Raw genomic sequence first — 17,531 nt, forward strand, 5'->3', positions numbered from 1 at the left:
TCATTTCATCAGACCATAGAACCTTCTTCTGGCTGACTCCTAGCAAATTCTAGCCAAGAATTCATGAGAGTTTTTTTCAACAGCAGCTTTCTCTTTGCCACTCTCCCATAAATCTGTGACTGGTGAAGCACCCGGGCAACAGTCTCCCATCTCAGCCACTGAAGCTTGTAACTCCTCCAGAGCTGTCACAGGTCTCTTGGTGGCCTCCCTCACTAGTCCCCTTCTTGGAGACGGCCTGCTCTAGGCAGATTTACAGCTGTACCATATTCTTCCAATTTCTTTTTGATTGAATTGAATGTATTCAAAGGGGTATTCAATGACTTGGAACATTTTCTAATATCCATCTACTGACTTGTGCTTTTCAATAATCTTTTCGTGGAGTTGTTTGGAGTGTTCTTTTGTCTTCGTGGTGTAGTTTTTGCCAGGACACTGACTCACCGGCAGTCGGAGCTTCCAGACACAGGTGTATTTTTACTACGATCATTTGGAACACCGTGACTGCACACAGGTCTCCAAAAACAGATCTCAGTTTAATTAACTATGTGACTTCTGAAACCAGTTGGCTGCACAAGTAATGATTTGGTGTGTCATATTAAAGCAGGGATGAATACTTACACAATCAATTGTTTTATATTTGTAATTAATTTAGACCACTTTGTAGAGAACAGTTTTCACTTTGACACAAAGGTGTCTTTTTCTGTTGATCAGTGTCAAAAACCCAAATTAAATCCACTGTGATTCAATGTTGTAAGATAATAAAACATGAAAACTTCCAGGGGGGGGGAAGAGGGTGAATACTTTTTATAGACACTCTACATGCTTAAGCTTTTGCAGTACATTGTACATACAATCAGTCTACATACATAAGCTAATCGTATGTATATACAGCACAGTCAACAACTAAAAACACAAAATGCTGGCAGAACTCAGCAGGAGAGCCCACCTGATGAAGGGTTTCGGCCCGAAACGTCGTCACTACCTCCTCCCATAGATGCTGTCCGGCCTGCTGAGTTCTGCCAGCATTTTGTGTTTTTATTTATTTCCAGCATTTGCAGATTCACTCGTTTTGCCTTTGAATTCACTACTGCGAAGCCTCTTCCAGTGATGCCTACACTGAAGAAGTTCAGATCTTCTCTCCGATAGGAGTTCAGCGAGAACCTCCTTCTCTGCTCCCAACCTACTATTTCTTCAGCCCTGAACTCCTGATGGTGGGTTTCGGCCCAAAATGTCGTAACTACCTCCTCCCATAGATGCTGTCTGGCCTGCTGAGTTCTACCAGCATTTTGTGGTTTTATTTATTTCCAGCATCTGCAGATTCACTCGTGTTGACAGTCAACAATTACTTGTTTTATTGGATTGCTTTTATGCTTAAATTTATTGTGTTCTTTATATTAATTGTGATTTTTTTTTATGTTGCTTCGGATCCAGAATATCAATTGTTCTGCTTTACACCTGTCTGTTAAAGGATGACTATAAACAATCTTGATTCTTGACAGTGATATACCCTTTCTTCTTTACGGAGCAGGATAACGAACACTGTGCAAGGCCTCGGCTTGACATCATCCACCATCTGCCTGATACATATGAAGAGATATCTTCTGATGCTCTGTCTGTGCGGGGTTTCCAGGAGAACGAATGCAGAGATTACAGCTTGGGTAAGAAATTGGCAGTAATGTTACCTGTATGGTGAAGGTGGGTGTAGACTGATAATTCATTCAGTGAATGCAGATTTCATTTTATCCCCTCACAGTAAGCAGACATGCAACATTTAGAGTAGGAGGACCGTGTCTGTGTGTGGGTAGCTGGTTGGGAGGGAAGAACGTAGCTTGTTTTGCTGTTGCTGTTTTGTCGCTAGTTGTGCTCTGTGTTGTTCTGCTGGGCGTTGTGGGTATGTTATGTTGGCCCCAGAATGTGTGGTCATGATGTTCCTGCCTTTCACCGTGTGCACCAACCATTGCTCTAAGCAGAAAATCTTTACACAGCACTTTAAATGTTTTGCTTTTGTGTAATATGTGCTCTATGAATATTTAGAATGAAATTTGAAAAGACACATACTTTTGATTTAACATTAATTGAATGGTGCAATGAAATACAGTACAACAAAGAAGATCCTTTACATTTCGTAAACTTTTTCCAACTGCACGGCAACAAAGGTTATGTGCGCGGGAGCATTGCAGTTACTGTGCGGACGTGTACCTGCACGGCTTGGAGAGAACAGTGCTGGTGACACTGGTGGGCTCCTGCCAGCACATATTCGGACTGTGCTGTTTGTAAACACAGATGATGCATTCACTGTGCTTTTCCATATTCATGTGATAGATGAATGAATCTGGATTTGCGCATCAAATTACAGATTGGTATTTGAAGGAAGTCCTTCTCATACCAGACCTTCTGTAAGCTACACACCTACACTAGAATTCTTCTCTAGAATGGACGAGGGGCTGAAGTTGCTGAATATTTATCTGGCAACACCAAACTCCAGCACAATGTTTGAGAACAGTTATGCAGTCAAGTTCATATTGAAACTTATTTATCATCCTTAGGAACCCAGTATGGTTTTCTGCTACTTTGGCCCTTCTGCTTCAAAGTTTGATGTGTTGTGCATTCAGAGATGCTCTTCTGCACACCACGGTAGTTACGACTGGTTATTTGAGTTACTGTCACTTTGAACCAGTCTGGTCATTCTCCTCTGACCTCTCCCATTAACACGGTGTTTTTACCCACAGAACTGCAGCTCCCTGGATGATTTTTTTGATTTTCTCACCATTCTCTGTAAACTCTAGAGACTGCTGTGTGTGAAAATCCCAGGCGATCAGTTTCTGAGATACTCAAACCACTCCGTCTGGTACCAACAATCATTCCACGCTCAAAGTTACTTAGATCACGTTTCTTCCCCATTCTGATGTTTGGTTTGAATAAACAACTGAATCTCCTGACCATATCTGCATGCTTTCATGCATTGAGTTGCTGCCACCTGATTGGCTGATCATAATTTGAACTAATGATCAGGTGTACAGGTGTATCTAATGAAGTGGTCACTGACTGTACTTTGGTCCCATAGCATGTCATTAAATTAGCTTTTATTTTGGTTTTCCCTGGGCTGTTGTTGGGAACTGCAGGTACTTCTGCAAAGTGTGTAGCAAATAGCAGGGTGATTTGTGTGGTTGGCCGCCTTTTGCAGGCAAAGGATATCTGTGTTCAGAACCCTGGACTCACATTCAAACACTTGAGTTCAAATCCCACCATGGTGGTTCTGGAATTTAAATTAAGAATTGTGGAATTTACTTGACTCTGCGCTGAAGTGCAACTAACAGGCTTCTTGATCGGCTGTGACTGGCTTCGTGTCTTTGGACTCACTTTCGTGAACTTCAGTTCTAACTGTTATTTGCTTACTTTTATTGCTTGCACGATTCGATGTTTTTCTCTGTACATTGCGCGCTTGATGGTCTTCCCTTTTGCTTAGCACCTAACTTCCTGAACTCACTTCGTAGAACCTCGTCATTCTTCCTACCCGTGTCGTTGGTACCTACATGGACCACAACCTCTGGCTGTTCACCCTCCCACCTTAGAATGTTTGCACAATATGGTTCTTTTTCTGCACATTTTGTGTTTGACCGTCTTTTTTAATGGGTTCTATTGGGTTTCTTTGTTTTCTGGCTGCCTGTAGGGACTCAAATCTCAGAGCTGTATATGCTATGCATAGCCTCCTAATAAATGTACTTTGAAGTTTGAACTTTGAATTTCAAAAAAAAAAGTCATTAATTAACAATGACCACAAAATTACCATAAAAATCCACTTTGTTCTCAGAAAGAGGATGTTTGCTCGCTTTATGAGACCTTGCCTTGGTGCAGATTCTGATTTATTCATTAATCTCACATACTCTGAAGCATACGTTCAAGTTCAGTTTATTGTCATTCAGATGTACACGTGTACCACCAAACAAAACAACGTCCTCCGGACCGAGGTGTACAGCACAGTACATACAACTCAGACACATAACACATAAAGTAACATTACCACAAATATATATTATCAAATAATAAAATGCATATACGATACAAGTTAAAAAGGAGACAGCGTAATGCTACTGAAACTTCATACGTGATGAGACCTGGATGGTGCAGGGAGTTCAGTTGTCTTACAGCCTGGGAGAAGAAGCTGTTCCCCATCCTAACTGTTTTTGTCCTAATGCTACGGGACTTCCTGCCTGATGCTAGGGGGTCAAAGAGATTGCTAGACAATTGAGAGGGATCGTTGACAATGCTAAGGGCCCTGCGTAAGCAGAGCTCTTGATAAGTATCTGTACTGGGTGGAAGAGGGACCCTGATAATCCTCTCGGCAGTCCTCGCAATCCTTTATAGGCATCTTGCAGTCAGATGCCTTGCAATTCCCCTACGAGATGGTGATGCATTTGGTCAGGATGCTTTCAACAGTGCTCCTGTAAAAAAATTGTTAAAATGGGAGGAGGGGGAAGCCTCACTCGCCTCAATACCCACAGGAAGTGGAGCCTCTGCTGCACTCTCTTAACCAAAGGGGTGCGATTGAGGGACCAGGTGAGATTGTCTGTTATGTGCAGTCCTAAAGACTTGGTGTTTCTCTCCACGGAGAAGCCATGCATGTGCAGTGAATTGTGTTGCTAGCATTAACAACCAACTCAACCTAAAGGTGTGTCGTGGGCAGCCCGCAAGTGTTGCTATGCATTCTGGTGCCAATGTAGGCATGCCCTGCATTTAATCCCAGCAACGTGACTGGCAGATGACTCCGTTCAGAGACCACGAGGGACGCCAGGATGTTCAGCAATTTGTTGAGTTCGAAAAGATAATAAAAAACATGGAATACTGTACTGTGACTCAGAATTGAGAGCGTCAACAGGAATCAGGTTTATTATCACTGACATATGCCTTGAAATTTTTGTTTTGCAGCAGTGCAGTGCAATACATATATATTTTTATAAACTACAGTAAGGAATGTGTATATTAAAGATTCCAATCAACTCCCTGCAAACGATCTGTCATGTCCGCCCATAAGACCGTTAGACATAGGAGCAGAATTAGGCCACTCAGCCCTTCGAGTCTGCTCTGCCATTCCATCATGGCTGATCCCAGATCCTACTTTACCCCATACACCTGCCTTCTCGCCATATCCTTTGATGCCTTGACTGATCAGTAAATGATCAACTTCCACCTTAAATATATACTCGGACTTGGCCTCTACCAAAGTTTGTGGCAGAGCATTCCACAGGTTTACTGGCTAAAAAAGATTCCTCCTTACCTCTGTCCTAAAAGATCACCCCTCAATTTTGAGGCTGTGCCCTCTAGTTCTGGATACCCCCACCATAGGAAACATCTCTCCACATCCACTTTACCTAGTCCTTTCAACATTCGCTAGGTTTCAGTGAGATCCCACTGCGTTCTTCTAAATTGCAGTGAGCACAGGCCCAAAGCTGCCTAATGCTCCTCATGTGTTAACCCCTTCATTCCCAGAATCATCCTCGGGAACCTCCTCTGGACTCTCCAATGACAACACATCCTTTCTGAGATATGGGGCCCAAAACTGTTGACAACACTCCAAGTGTGGCCTGACTAGTGTCTTGTAAAGGCTCAGCATTATCTCCTTGCTTTTATGATCTATTCCCCTTGAAATAAATGCCAACATTGCATTGGCCTTCTTTACCACAGACAACCTGTAATTTAACCTTCAAGGAATCTTCACGCGGGCTCCTAAATCTGTCTGCACCTCTGATGTCTGAACCTTCTCATTTAGATAATAGTCCACACTATTGTTCCTTTTACCAAAATGCGTTATCATACATTTTCCAACACTGTATTCCATCTGTCACTTTTTTGCCCATTCTTCCAATTTGTTAAGTACTGCTGCAGTCACATTGCTTCCTCAGCACTACCTACCCATCTGCAAACTTTGCCACAAAGCCATCAATTCCATTATCCAAATCATTGACAAACAATGTGAAAAGTAGCGATCTCAATACTGACCCCTGAGGAACACCACTAGTCACTGGCAGCCAACCAGAAAAGGCCCCTTTTATTCCCACTTGTTGCCTCCTGCCTGCCTGCCAGCAATTCCTCTATCCACATCAGTATCTTTCCTGTAACATCATAGGATTTTATCTTGTTAAGCAGCCTTATCAAATCCCTTCTGAAAATCCAAGTAAGTGACATCCACTACCTCTCCTTTGTCCACCCTGCTTGTTACTTCCTCGAAGAACTCCAACAGATTTGTCAGGCAAGATTTCCCTTCACAGAAACCATGCTGGTTTTGACTTATTTTATCATTAGTCTCCAAGTACCCCAAAACCTCGTCCTTAATAATGGACTCCAACACCTTCCCAACCACTGAGATTAGGCTAACTGGCCTATAGTTTCCTTTCTTTTGCCTTCCTCCCTTCTTAAAGAGAACTGTTCCCACAACCTATGGATGGATTCACCTTCAAGGTTTCTTCATCTCAAGTTCTCGATATTTGTTGCATGTTTATTTATTATTATTATTATTTATTTTCTTTTGTATTGCAGTTTGTTGTCTTTTGCACACTGGTTATTTGTCTGTCCTGTTGGGAGAGGTCTTTTATTGATTATATTATGTTTTTTAGATTTACTGAGTTTGCCCACAAGAAAATATATTTCAAAATATGGTGGGATACATGTACTTTAATAAATTTACCTTGAACTTTGTACCTCCCTCCCGAGGACAGCAGCAAGAAGAGAGCATAGCCTTGGATGGTGGGGTTCTTTAATGGTTGCTGTAGCTTTCTTATAACAGCACTCCTTGTAAATGTGCTCAGTGGTCAGGAGGGCTTTAATTATGATGGGCCGGGCCGTACTCACCACTTTTTGTAGGGTTTTTTGTCCTTGGGCGTTGGTTTTTCCATACTGGGCCATGACACAACCAGTCAGGATGCTCCTCACTGTGCATCTCTCAAAGTTTCCACATATCTGTATGGTTTAAGATAAAATAGAGCGTGTTCATCTCTTTACTCTCTTTCAGAGCACTCTGATGGTGAATCACTATTTTACATCGTCAGCCCAAGGGACATTGTAGTGGCAAAGGAACGGGACCAAGACGACCACATTGAATGGCTGCTGGAGAAGAAGAAGTATGAAGTATGCTTTCTTGTTCTCTCTGTATGATTATTTATTTTAATTTATATTTCTTTTGAGGTACAGCACTTTAACAGGCCCTCCTGGCCCAATAAGCCTGCACCTCCAAATTGTACCCAGGTAACCAACTAAGCTACCATACTTAACCGCTTTGTCGCGCATCTTTGCTCCATCCATCTCAAAGGTGGACTTTACTGGTGGCCTCCCATTTTAATTCTACTTTCCATTCCTATTCCGATATGCCTTCTCAACTGCAATGATGAGGCCACCCTCAGGTTGGAGGAACAGCGGCTCACATTCCGTTTGGGTAGCCTCTAACCTGATGTCATGAACATCGATTTTTCTAATTTCCTGTAATTTCCCACCCTTCAACTTATCTCTCTCTTTTTCCATTCCCTTTTCTGGCTCCACTCTTACCCCTTCACTTCTCCTCACCTACCTCTCATCTCCTTCTGGTCCCCTTCCTTCCCTCTCTCCCTTGTTCCACTCTCCTCTCCTTTTTCAGGCCTTTGCCTCCTCAGCTATCATCTCCCAGCTTCTCACCTCATCCACCTTCCCCACCCACGTACCCTCTTCCTCACCTGGTCTCACCTACCATCTGCCAACTTATCCTCCTTTCCCTTCCTCCATCCCCTTTTTCTGGCATCTTGCCCCTTTCCTTACCAGTCCTGATGTGGGATTCAGCCTGAAATGTCGGTGGTTTATTTCTCTCCATACCTGCTGTAAGACCTGCTGAGTTTGCTAATTTACCAACCCATAGAAAGCGGGGTGGGGGGTGGGGGGGGGACCAGAACACCCAGAGGAAATTCACATGGTCAAGGGGAGAACATACAAACTCCTTGCAGACAGCGACAGGAATTGAGTCAGTGTCACTGGTGCTGTAACACTAATAGCTGCTGTACCACCCCAGTTAATAATAGTGCCATCTTTAAAACTTTATTCCAAAAAAGGTATTTTAATTTTGTTTTGTCTTCTGTTTTAGGAAGCCATGATGGCAGCTGAAATCAGCCAGAAGACGATAAAAAGACATAACATACTGGTAACTAAAGCACATAGATGCTGCATTAATGATGTGTTTTGGCCCAGTTTCAATGTCAGAACTTCACTAAGATTTTAAAAAACATATCCAATACTTGAGAAATCATGCAATGGCTTGACAACAGGCATTGAAGCGAATATTTCAAAATTGACCATTTGTAAATCATAGAATTATTGCAATAACTATATAACCATATAACAATCACAGCACGAAAACAGGCCATCTTGGCCCTCCTAGTCCGTGCCGAACCCTTAATCTCACCTAGTCCCACCTACCCACACTCAGCCCATAACCCTCCACTCCTTTCCTGTCCATATACCTATCCAATTTTACCTTAAGTGACACAACTGAACTGGCCTCTACTACTTCTACAGGAAGCTCATTCCACACAGCTATCACTCTTTGAGTAAAGAAATACCACCTCGTGTTTCCCTTAAACTTCTGCCCCCTAACTCTCAAATCATGTCCTCTAGTTTGAATCTCCCCTACTCTCAATGGAAACAGCCTGTTCACGTCAACTCTATCTATCCCTCTCAAAATTTTAAATACCTCGATCAAATCCCCCCTCAACCTTCTACGCTCCAATGAATAGAGACCTAACTTGTTCAACCTTTCTCTGTAACTTAATTGCTGAAACCCAGGTAACATCCTAGTAAATCGTCTCTGCACTCTCTCTAATTTATTGATATCTTTCCTATAATTCGGTGACCAGAACTGCACACAATATTCCAAATTTGGCCTTACCAATGCCTTGTACAACTTTAGCATTACATCCCAACTTCTGTACTCAATGCTTTGATTTATAAAGGCCAGCGTTCCAAAAGCCCTCTTCACCACCCTATCTACATGAGACTCCACTTTCAGGGAACTATGCACAGTTATTACTAGATCTCTCTGTTCCTCTGCATTCCTCAATGCCCTACCATTTACTCTGTATGTTCTATTTGGATTATTCCTGCCAAAATGTAGAACCTCACACTTCTCAGCATTAAACTTCATCTGCCAACGTTCAGCCCATTCTTCTAACCGGCATAAATCTCCCTGCAAGCTTTGAAAATCCACCTCATTATCCACAACACCTCCTACCTTAGTATCATCGGCATACTTACTAATCCAATTTACCACCCCATCATCCAGATCATTTATGTATATTACAAACAACATTGGGCCCAAAACAGATCCCTGAGGCACCCCGCTAGTCACCGGCCTCCATCCCGATAAACAATTATCCACCACTACTCTCTGGCATCTCCCATCTAGCCACTGTTGAATCCATTTTATTACTCCAGCATTAATACCTAACGACTGAACCTTCTTAACTAACCTTCCATGTGGAACTTTGTCAAAGGCTTTGCTGAAGTCCATATAGACTACATCCACTGCCTTACCCTCGTCAACATTCCTCGTAACTTCTTCAAAAAATTCAATAAGGTTTGTCAAACATGACCTTCCACGCACAAATCCATGCTGGCTACTTCTAATCAGATCCCGTCTATCCAGATAATTATAAATACTATCTCTTAAGAATACTTTCCATTAATTTACCCACCACTGATGTCAAACTGACAGGTCTATAATTGCTAGGCTTCCTTCTAGAACCCTTTTTAAACAATGGAACCACATGAGCAATACGCCAATCCTCCGGCACAATCCCCGTTTCTAATGACATATTAAAGATCTCCGTCAAAGCTCCTGCTATTTCTACACAAACTTCCCTCAAGGTCCTGGGGAATATCCTGTCAGGACCCGGAGATTTATCCACTTTTAAATTTCTTAAAAACGCCAGTACCTCCACCTCTTTAATTGTCATAGGTTCCATAACTTCCTTACTTGTTTCCCACACCTTAGACAATTCAATATCCTTCTCCTTAGTGAATACCGAAGAGAAGAAATCATTCAAAATCTCTCCCATCTCCTTCGGTTCCACACATAGCTGACCACTCTGATTCTCTAAGGGGCCAATTTTATCCCTCACTATCCTCTTGCTTTTAATATAACTGTAGAAACCTTTCGGATTTACTTTCACCTTATTTGCCAAACCAACCTCGTATCTTCTTTTAGCTTTTCTAATCTCTTTCTTAAGATTCCTTTTACATTCTTGTAAAATGTTTAATCACACAATTTAAATCGATATCTTCACAGCTGCAGAGGCCTATAGATTCAGCCAGCTCCATCACAGGCACTAGCTTCCTCACTATCGAGGACATCTTCAACAGACAATATCCATCAGAAGACCATAAGACATAGGAGCAGAATTAGGCAATTTGGCCCATCAAGTCTGTTCCACCATTCCATCGTGGCTGATTTATTAACCTGGTCACCTCCATTCTCCTACCTTCTCTCCAGCACCTTTAAAACCCTGATTAATCACGAACCTATCAACCTCCAGTGACTTGGCCCCCACAGTGGTCCATGGTTATCAATTCCACAGATTCACTACCCACTGGTTAAAAAACTCCCCCTCATCTCTGTTCTAAATGGATGTCCCTCTATTCTGAGGCTGAGCCTTTTAATCCTTGACTGCTCCACTATAGGAAACATCCTCTCCACGTTGACTCTGTCCAGGTCTTTCAATATTTGATAGCTTTCAATGAAATCTTCCCTTATTCTTTTCAACTCCAGCAAGTACAGGCCCATTGGACACTCCTCATGCGTAAGCCCTTTCATTCCTGTAAATTCTCGTGAACTGCCTCTGGACCTCTCCAAAGCCAACATGTCTTTTCTTAGATAATGGACCCAACACTGCTCTGATACTCCAAGAGCAGTCTGACCTGTGCCTCAACATTATATCCTTGCTCTTATATTATAAGACCATAAAACCACAAGATATAGGAACAGAAGCAAGTCATTTGGCCCGTTGAGTCTGCTCCGTCATTCAGTCATGGGCTGATCCAATTCTTCCAGTCATCCCCACTCCCCCGTCTTCTCCCCATACCCTTTGATGCCCTGGCTAAGCAAGAACCTATCTCCGCCTCAAATTCACCCAGTGACTTGGCCTCCACAGCCACATGTGGCAACAAATTCCACAGATTTACCATCCTCTGACTAAAGTAATTTCTCTGCATCTCAGATTTAAAAGGATGTCCTTCAATCCTGAAGTTGTGCTCTATTGTCCTAGACTCCCCTACCATGGGAAATAACTTCGCCATGTCTAATCTGTTCGGGCCTTTTAACATTCAGAATCTTTCTATGAGATCGCCCCCGTTCTATTGAAATCCAAGGAATACAGCCCAAGAGCTGCCGGATGTTCCTTTCATTGCTGGAATCATTCTTGTGAATCTTCTCTGAACTCTCTCCCATGTCAGTATATCCTTTCTAAAATATGGAGCCCAAGACTGCCCAAGTTGGGAACCAAACTGAAGAGATGGAGGAAGAGGCAGTTGGCTCACAAATTGAGAAAGCTTGTAGACAGTGCGAGAGGAAGGATAGGCAGATGATCAAGAAGGGACACGCTCAGACTGATGGTTTGAGATGTGTCTATTTTAATGCAAGGAGTATTATGAACAAAGTGGATGAGTGTAGAGTGTGGATCAGTACTTGGACCTGTGATGTTGTGGCCATTATAGAGACTTGGATGGCTCAGGGCAGGAATGGTTATTTCGAGTGCCAGGCTTTAAATGTTTCAGAAAGGACAGGGAGGAAGGCAAAAGAGGTGGGGACGTGGCACTGTTGATCAGGGATAGTGTCATGGCTGTAGAAAAGGAGGAAGACATGGAGGGATTGTCTATGGAGTCTTAGTGGGTGAAGGTTAGGAACAGGAAGGGGTCAATAACTCTACTGGGTGTTTTTTATAGACCATCCAATAGTAACAGGGACATCAAGGAGCAGATAGGGAGAAAGATTCTGAAAAGGTGTAATAATAACAAGGTTGTCGTGGTGGGAGATTTTAATTTCCCAAATATCGATTGGCATGTCCCTAGCACAAGGGGTTTAGATGGGGTGGAGTTTGCTGGAGTGTTCAAGAAGGTTTCTTGACACAATGTGTAGATAAGCCTACAAGAGGATAGACTATACTTGATCTGGTATTGGGAAATGAACCTGGTCAGGTGTCAGATCTCTCAGTGGGAGAACATTTTGGAGATAGTGATCACAGTTCTATCTCCTTTACCATTGCATTGGAAAGGGATAGGAACAGACAAGTTAGGAAAGTGTTTAATTGGAGTAAGGAGAAATAGGCTATCAGGCAGGAACTTGGAAGCATAAATTGGAAACAGATGTTCTCAGGGAAATGTACGGCAGAAATGTGGCAAATGTTCAGGGGATACTTGTGTGGAGTTCTGCATAGGTACATTTTAGTGAGACAGGAAAAGGATGGTAGGGTACAGGAACGATGGTGGACAAAAGCTATTGTAAATCTGGTCAAGCAGAAAAGAAGAGCTTACAAAAGGTTCAAAAAGCTAGGTAATGATAAAGTGCTAGAAGATAATAAGTCTAGCAGGAAGGAGCTCAAGAAAAATTAGGAGAGCCAGAAGGGACCATGAAAAGGTCTTGGCAGACAGGATTAAGGAAAACCCCAAGGCATTCTACAAGTATGAGCAAGAGGGTAAAATGTGAGAGAATAGGACCAATCAAATGTGACAGTGGGAAACTGAGTATGGAACCGGAAGAGATGGCAGAGGTACTTAATTACTTTGCCTCAGTATTTACTATGGAAAAGGATCTTGGTGATTGTAGTGATGACTTGCAGCAGACTGAAAACCTTGAGCATGTAGATATTAAGAAAGTGGATGTGCTGGAGCTTTTGGAAAGCATCAAGTTGGATAAGTCGCCAGGACTGGATGAGATGTTCCCCAGGCTACTGTGGGAGGTGAAGGAGGAGACTGCTAAGCCTCCAGTGATGATCTTTGCATCATCAATGGGGATGGGAGAGGTTCCGGAGGATTGGAGGGTTGCGGATGTTGTTCCCTTATTCAAGAAAGGGAATAGAGTTAGCCCAGGAAATTATAGACCAGCGAGTCTTACCTTAGTGATTGGTAGTTGATGGAGAAGATCCTGAGAGGCAAGATTTATGAACATTTGGAGAGGTATAATATGATTAGGAGTAGCCAACATGGCTTTGTCAAGGGCAGGTCATGCCTGACGAGACTGATAGAATTTTTTGAGGATGTGACGAAACACATTGATGAAGGAAGAGCAGTAGATGTAGTGTATATGGATTTCAGAAAGGCATTTGATAAGGTACCCCATGCAAGGCTTATTTAGAAAGTAAGGAGGCATGGGATCCAAGGGGACATTGCTTTGTGGATCCACAACTGGCTCACTCACAGAAGGCAAAGAGTGGTTGTAGACGGGTCATATTCTGCATGGAGGTCGGTCACCAGTGGAGTGCCTCAGGGATCTGTTCTGGGACCCTTACTCTTTGTCATTTTTATAATTGACCTGGGTGTGGAAGTGGAGGGATGGATTAGTAAGGTGCTGATGACACAAAGGCTGGAAGTGTTGTGGATAGTGTGGAGGGCTGTCAGATGTTCCAGCAGGACATTGATAGGATGCAAAACTGGGCTGAGAAGTGGTAGATGGGGTTCAACTCAGATATGTGTGAAGCAGTTCATTTTGGTACCTCAAAATACGATGGCAGAGTATAGTATTAATGGTAAGATTCTTGACAGTGTGGAGGATCAGAGAGATCTTGGTTGTCCAAGGCCATAGGATGCTCAAAGCAGCTGTGCAGGTTGACTCTGGTTAAGAAGGCTTATGGTGTATTGGCCTTCATCAATCGTGGAATTGCATTTAAGAGCCGAGAGGTAATGTTGCAGCTATATAGGACCCTTGTCCGACCCCACTTGGAGTACTGTGTTCAGTTTTGGTTGCCTCACTACAGGAAGGATGTGGAATCCATTGAAAGGGTGCAGAGGAGATTTACAAAGATGTTGCCTGGATTGGGGAGCATGACTTAAGCACCCACACCAGCCCTCCCAACCCAGGCACTCCTTCTCTACCACTTGTCCCACCCCGCCCCCCCATGCTCCACCCATCTCATTCCCAACATCCTTTGCTCCCACCAGATTTACAAACTTGCTGTCTGCTCCATGTTGACAAATACAGAACTGTGCAAAAGTCTTAGGCACCCTAGCTAAATATATGTGCCTAAGAGTTTTGCACAGTACTGTAGGTACTAAGTAACATAGTAATGAAGTCTGGTTTATCTCGATACTTATCAATACATGAAGTATAATATATTGGTAAAGCCTAATTGCAAGTATTGTGTGCCGGTTTGGTCACTTACTGTACCTACAGGAAAGACGTAAATAAGCTTGAAGAGAAAATTTACAAGGATGTTGCTGGGACTGGAGGATTGTTTGAATAGGTTAGAATTTTATTACATGGACTGTGGGAGGGTTATGAGCAATTTGATAGAAGTATACAAAATTATGAGGGGTAAACATAGGGTAAGTGAAAGCCAGGGGTCATGGGTCATGGGTCATGGGTTAAGGGTGAAAGCTGAAAAGTTTAAGCGGAACATTAGGAGAAACTTCTTCACCCAGAGGGAGGTGAGAGTGTGAAACGAGCTGCCAGTGCACATGGTCCGTGCAAGCTCATTTTCAACATTTAAGAGAAGTTTGGATAGGTACATGGATGTAGGGTATGGAAGGCTATGGTCCTGGTGCAGGTAGATGGGAGTAGGAATTTTAAATGGTTCAGCATGGATAGATGGGCCGAACAGCCTGTTTCTGGGCTGTACTTTTCTATGACTTTAATTAAGTATCCGTTTGGTGACTTTTCATTTTGTAGGATATTGGAAGAGCCTATATAAACTACCTGGTGGACAAAGGAGACTATCATGGAGCCGCAAGGTATTGCTTATTAACGGATTGTTATCCTTCATCTCAAGAAGAGCTTCATGCGAATTTATTTGAAATTTTGTTTCATTGCCTTCTAGAAAATGTCAGAAGATTCTTGGCAAAAACATGGATCTCTGGGAAAACGAAGTATACCGTTTTAAAAAAATTGGCCAGCTGAAAGTAAGTTTGCCGTGACTTGGCAGAGCGATTTTGAATAGTGCAGTTATCCCTCATATTAACCCTCCAACCAGTAACTTAGAATTGGCATAAAGGGAATGACATTGAGCAGAGATCAGATGATAAGAGACATTGATAGTAGAGTGGACAGCCAACTAATTTTTCCCAGGGCAGAAATGGCTAATATGAGATGGCATAATGTTAAGATGATTGGAGGAAATTATAGAGGGAATATCAGGGGTAAATTCTTTAGGCAGAGAATGGGGTGAGGGTGCGTGGAACATCTTGAAGTAGGTTAAACGGCCAGCATAATGTTGTGGGCTGAAGGGTCTGCGTTGGACTGTTCTATGTTCAGTGGAACGGAAGATAATATTGCATGTTTCACATTGTCCATGTTCTAAGTCTTCCTCGGTAATACTCCACATCTCTTCCTGCACTATATTGATGACTGCATTGGTGCTGCTCACGTACCCAGGCTGAGTTCATCAATTTCATCAACTTTACCTCTAACTTCCACCGTTACCTTAAATTCACTTGGTCCATTTCTGACGCCTCCCTCCTGTTCTCAATTTCTCTGTCTCTATCTCTGGAGATAAGCTGTCCACCAACATCTTTTATAAACCTACCAATCCCATGGTTACCTTTTATGACTCTATCTCCTGTAAAAAATGCTACTTGCTTTCCTTAGTTCTTTTGCCTCCAACACATCTGTTCCCAGGTTGAGGCTTTGCTTTCCAGGACATCAGAGATGTACTACTTCTTCAAAGGAGAGTTTCCCTTCCTCCACCATTGATTCTGCCCTTACCCACATCTCCTCCATTTCCTGAATCCTGCCACCAAATACACCTGTATGTCTTCTCACCACCCCCCTCCCCACTTTCCACAAGAATGGCTCCCTCCTTATATCCCTTGTCCATTTGTACCTCCCACCTAATCTCCCTCCTGGCACTTAACCCTGCAAGCGGCTAAAGTGCCACACCTGCCCATTCACCTCCTCCCTCACCTCCATTCAGGCTCCAAACAGTCCTTCCAGGTGAGGCAACACTTCATCTGCAAATTTGCTGGAGTTGTCTGTGCTCCTGATGTGCCCTCTTGATTGGTGAGAACCCAGCATAGATTGGAGGGACCGCGTTGTCGAGAACTTCGTTCCATCCGCAAAAAGCAGGATTTCCCAGTGGCCAGCCATTTAAATTCCAATCCCGATTTCTATTCCGACATGTCAGTCAATGGCCTCCTCTTCTACCGTGGTGAGGCCAGGTCATATTCCATCTGAGTAGCTTTGAAACTGGTGATATGTATCAATTTCTCAAACTTCTGGTAAATTTTCCCTCTCCCCCCCTCCCTCTATTCAATTCTGCACTCTGGATCCCCTCTTGCCTCTTCTCCTCAGCTGCCTATCACCTCCCCTGGTGACCCACCTCTTTCCCTTTCTCTATGGTCCACTCCTCTCCTATCAGATTCTTTCCTCTCCAGTCCTTTACCTTTTCCACCAATCACCTCCCAGCTTCTTGCTTCATCCCCACCCCCCACTAACCTGGCTTCTCCTATCACCTGCTAGCAAGTCCTCCTTCCACACCCCCCATCTTCTTATTCTGGCTTCTTCCCCCTCCCTTCCCGGTCCTGAAGAAGGGCCTCGGCCTGAAATGCTGACTGTTTATTCATTTTCATAGATGCTGCCTGACCTGCTGAGTTCCTCCAGCATTTTGTGTGTGTTTCATTGCAAAGCTGCTGTCTGCTTTAGACCAAATAACAGGAAGATTTTGTGCAAACTTATCTTCATTCTTCTGTTCTTCCCACATTCTCTGTTGCATGAACTGGCAAAGCTGTAATGAATCAAGTTATACTGGGAGAGAGTGAGGCACCTGGTGAAAAGGAAATGGGAGAGGAGTTATGTGGGGCCTGACACTAACTTTAAAGCATCTTATGATATGGAAATTCATCTACAGAAACACTATAATGGAGTTGCAAGGAAGGGACTAGAAAACATAATTTCTCTATGTGATAGCATGGGTGGTGTAGGAATTAGCATATGCTATTACAGCACCTGGGTTCAGTTCCCGATCTGTCTGTAAGGGATTTCTACATTGGTTGGCATGGATTCTCAGTGGCAAAGCAGGAAATCGTTGCTCTGCTTGCTGGCTTTGAATCGTTGTTGGTAAGGCTCCATCTAGAGTACAATGTGCTGTTCTGGTCTCCTTAATTAAGGAAAGGTATATTGGCCTTGAAGACGGTACAGGGAGGGTTCACAATGTTGATTCCAGAGATGAGGGCATTCAGTTCCCGTTGCTGTCTGTAGGGAGATTGGACGTTTTCCCCATGACCGCTTGGGTTTCCTCTGACTGCTCCAGTTTCCTCCCACTTTCCAAAGATATTCAGATCAATAAGTTAATTGGTAACATGGGTGTAATTAGATAGCG

At 43.2% G+C, this 17,531-nt stretch overlaps 1 protein-coding gene across 2 annotated transcripts in view; it reads left to right on the forward strand.

The window, feature by feature from the left end:
• vps41 (VPS41 subunit of HOPS complex) overlaps nucleotides 1-17,531 on the forward strand; it is a 217,226-nt gene that overhangs the window by 139,871 nt on the left and 59,824 nt on the right. For both annotated transcript variants that reach the window (XM_059984628.1, XM_059984635.1), the window contains exons 12-16: nucleotides 1,526-1,655; nucleotides 7,004-7,119; nucleotides 8,099-8,155; nucleotides 14,888-14,949; nucleotides 15,036-15,117. In XM_059984628.1, the coding sequence (XP_059840611.1) occupies nucleotides 1,526-1,655; nucleotides 7,004-7,119; nucleotides 8,099-8,155; nucleotides 14,888-14,949; nucleotides 15,036-15,117 (447 nt within the window). The remainder of the gene's footprint in view (nucleotides 1-1,525; nucleotides 1,656-7,003; nucleotides 7,120-8,098; nucleotides 8,156-14,887; nucleotides 14,950-15,035; nucleotides 15,118-17,531) is intronic.

Source organism: Hypanus sabinus, chromosome 1 (assembly GCF_030144855.1).
Source record: "Hypanus sabinus isolate sHypSab1 chromosome 1, sHypSab1.hap1, whole genome shotgun sequence".
NCBI classification, from domain to species: domain Eukaryota; kingdom Metazoa; phylum Chordata; class Chondrichthyes; order Myliobatiformes; family Dasyatidae; genus Hypanus; species Hypanus sabinus.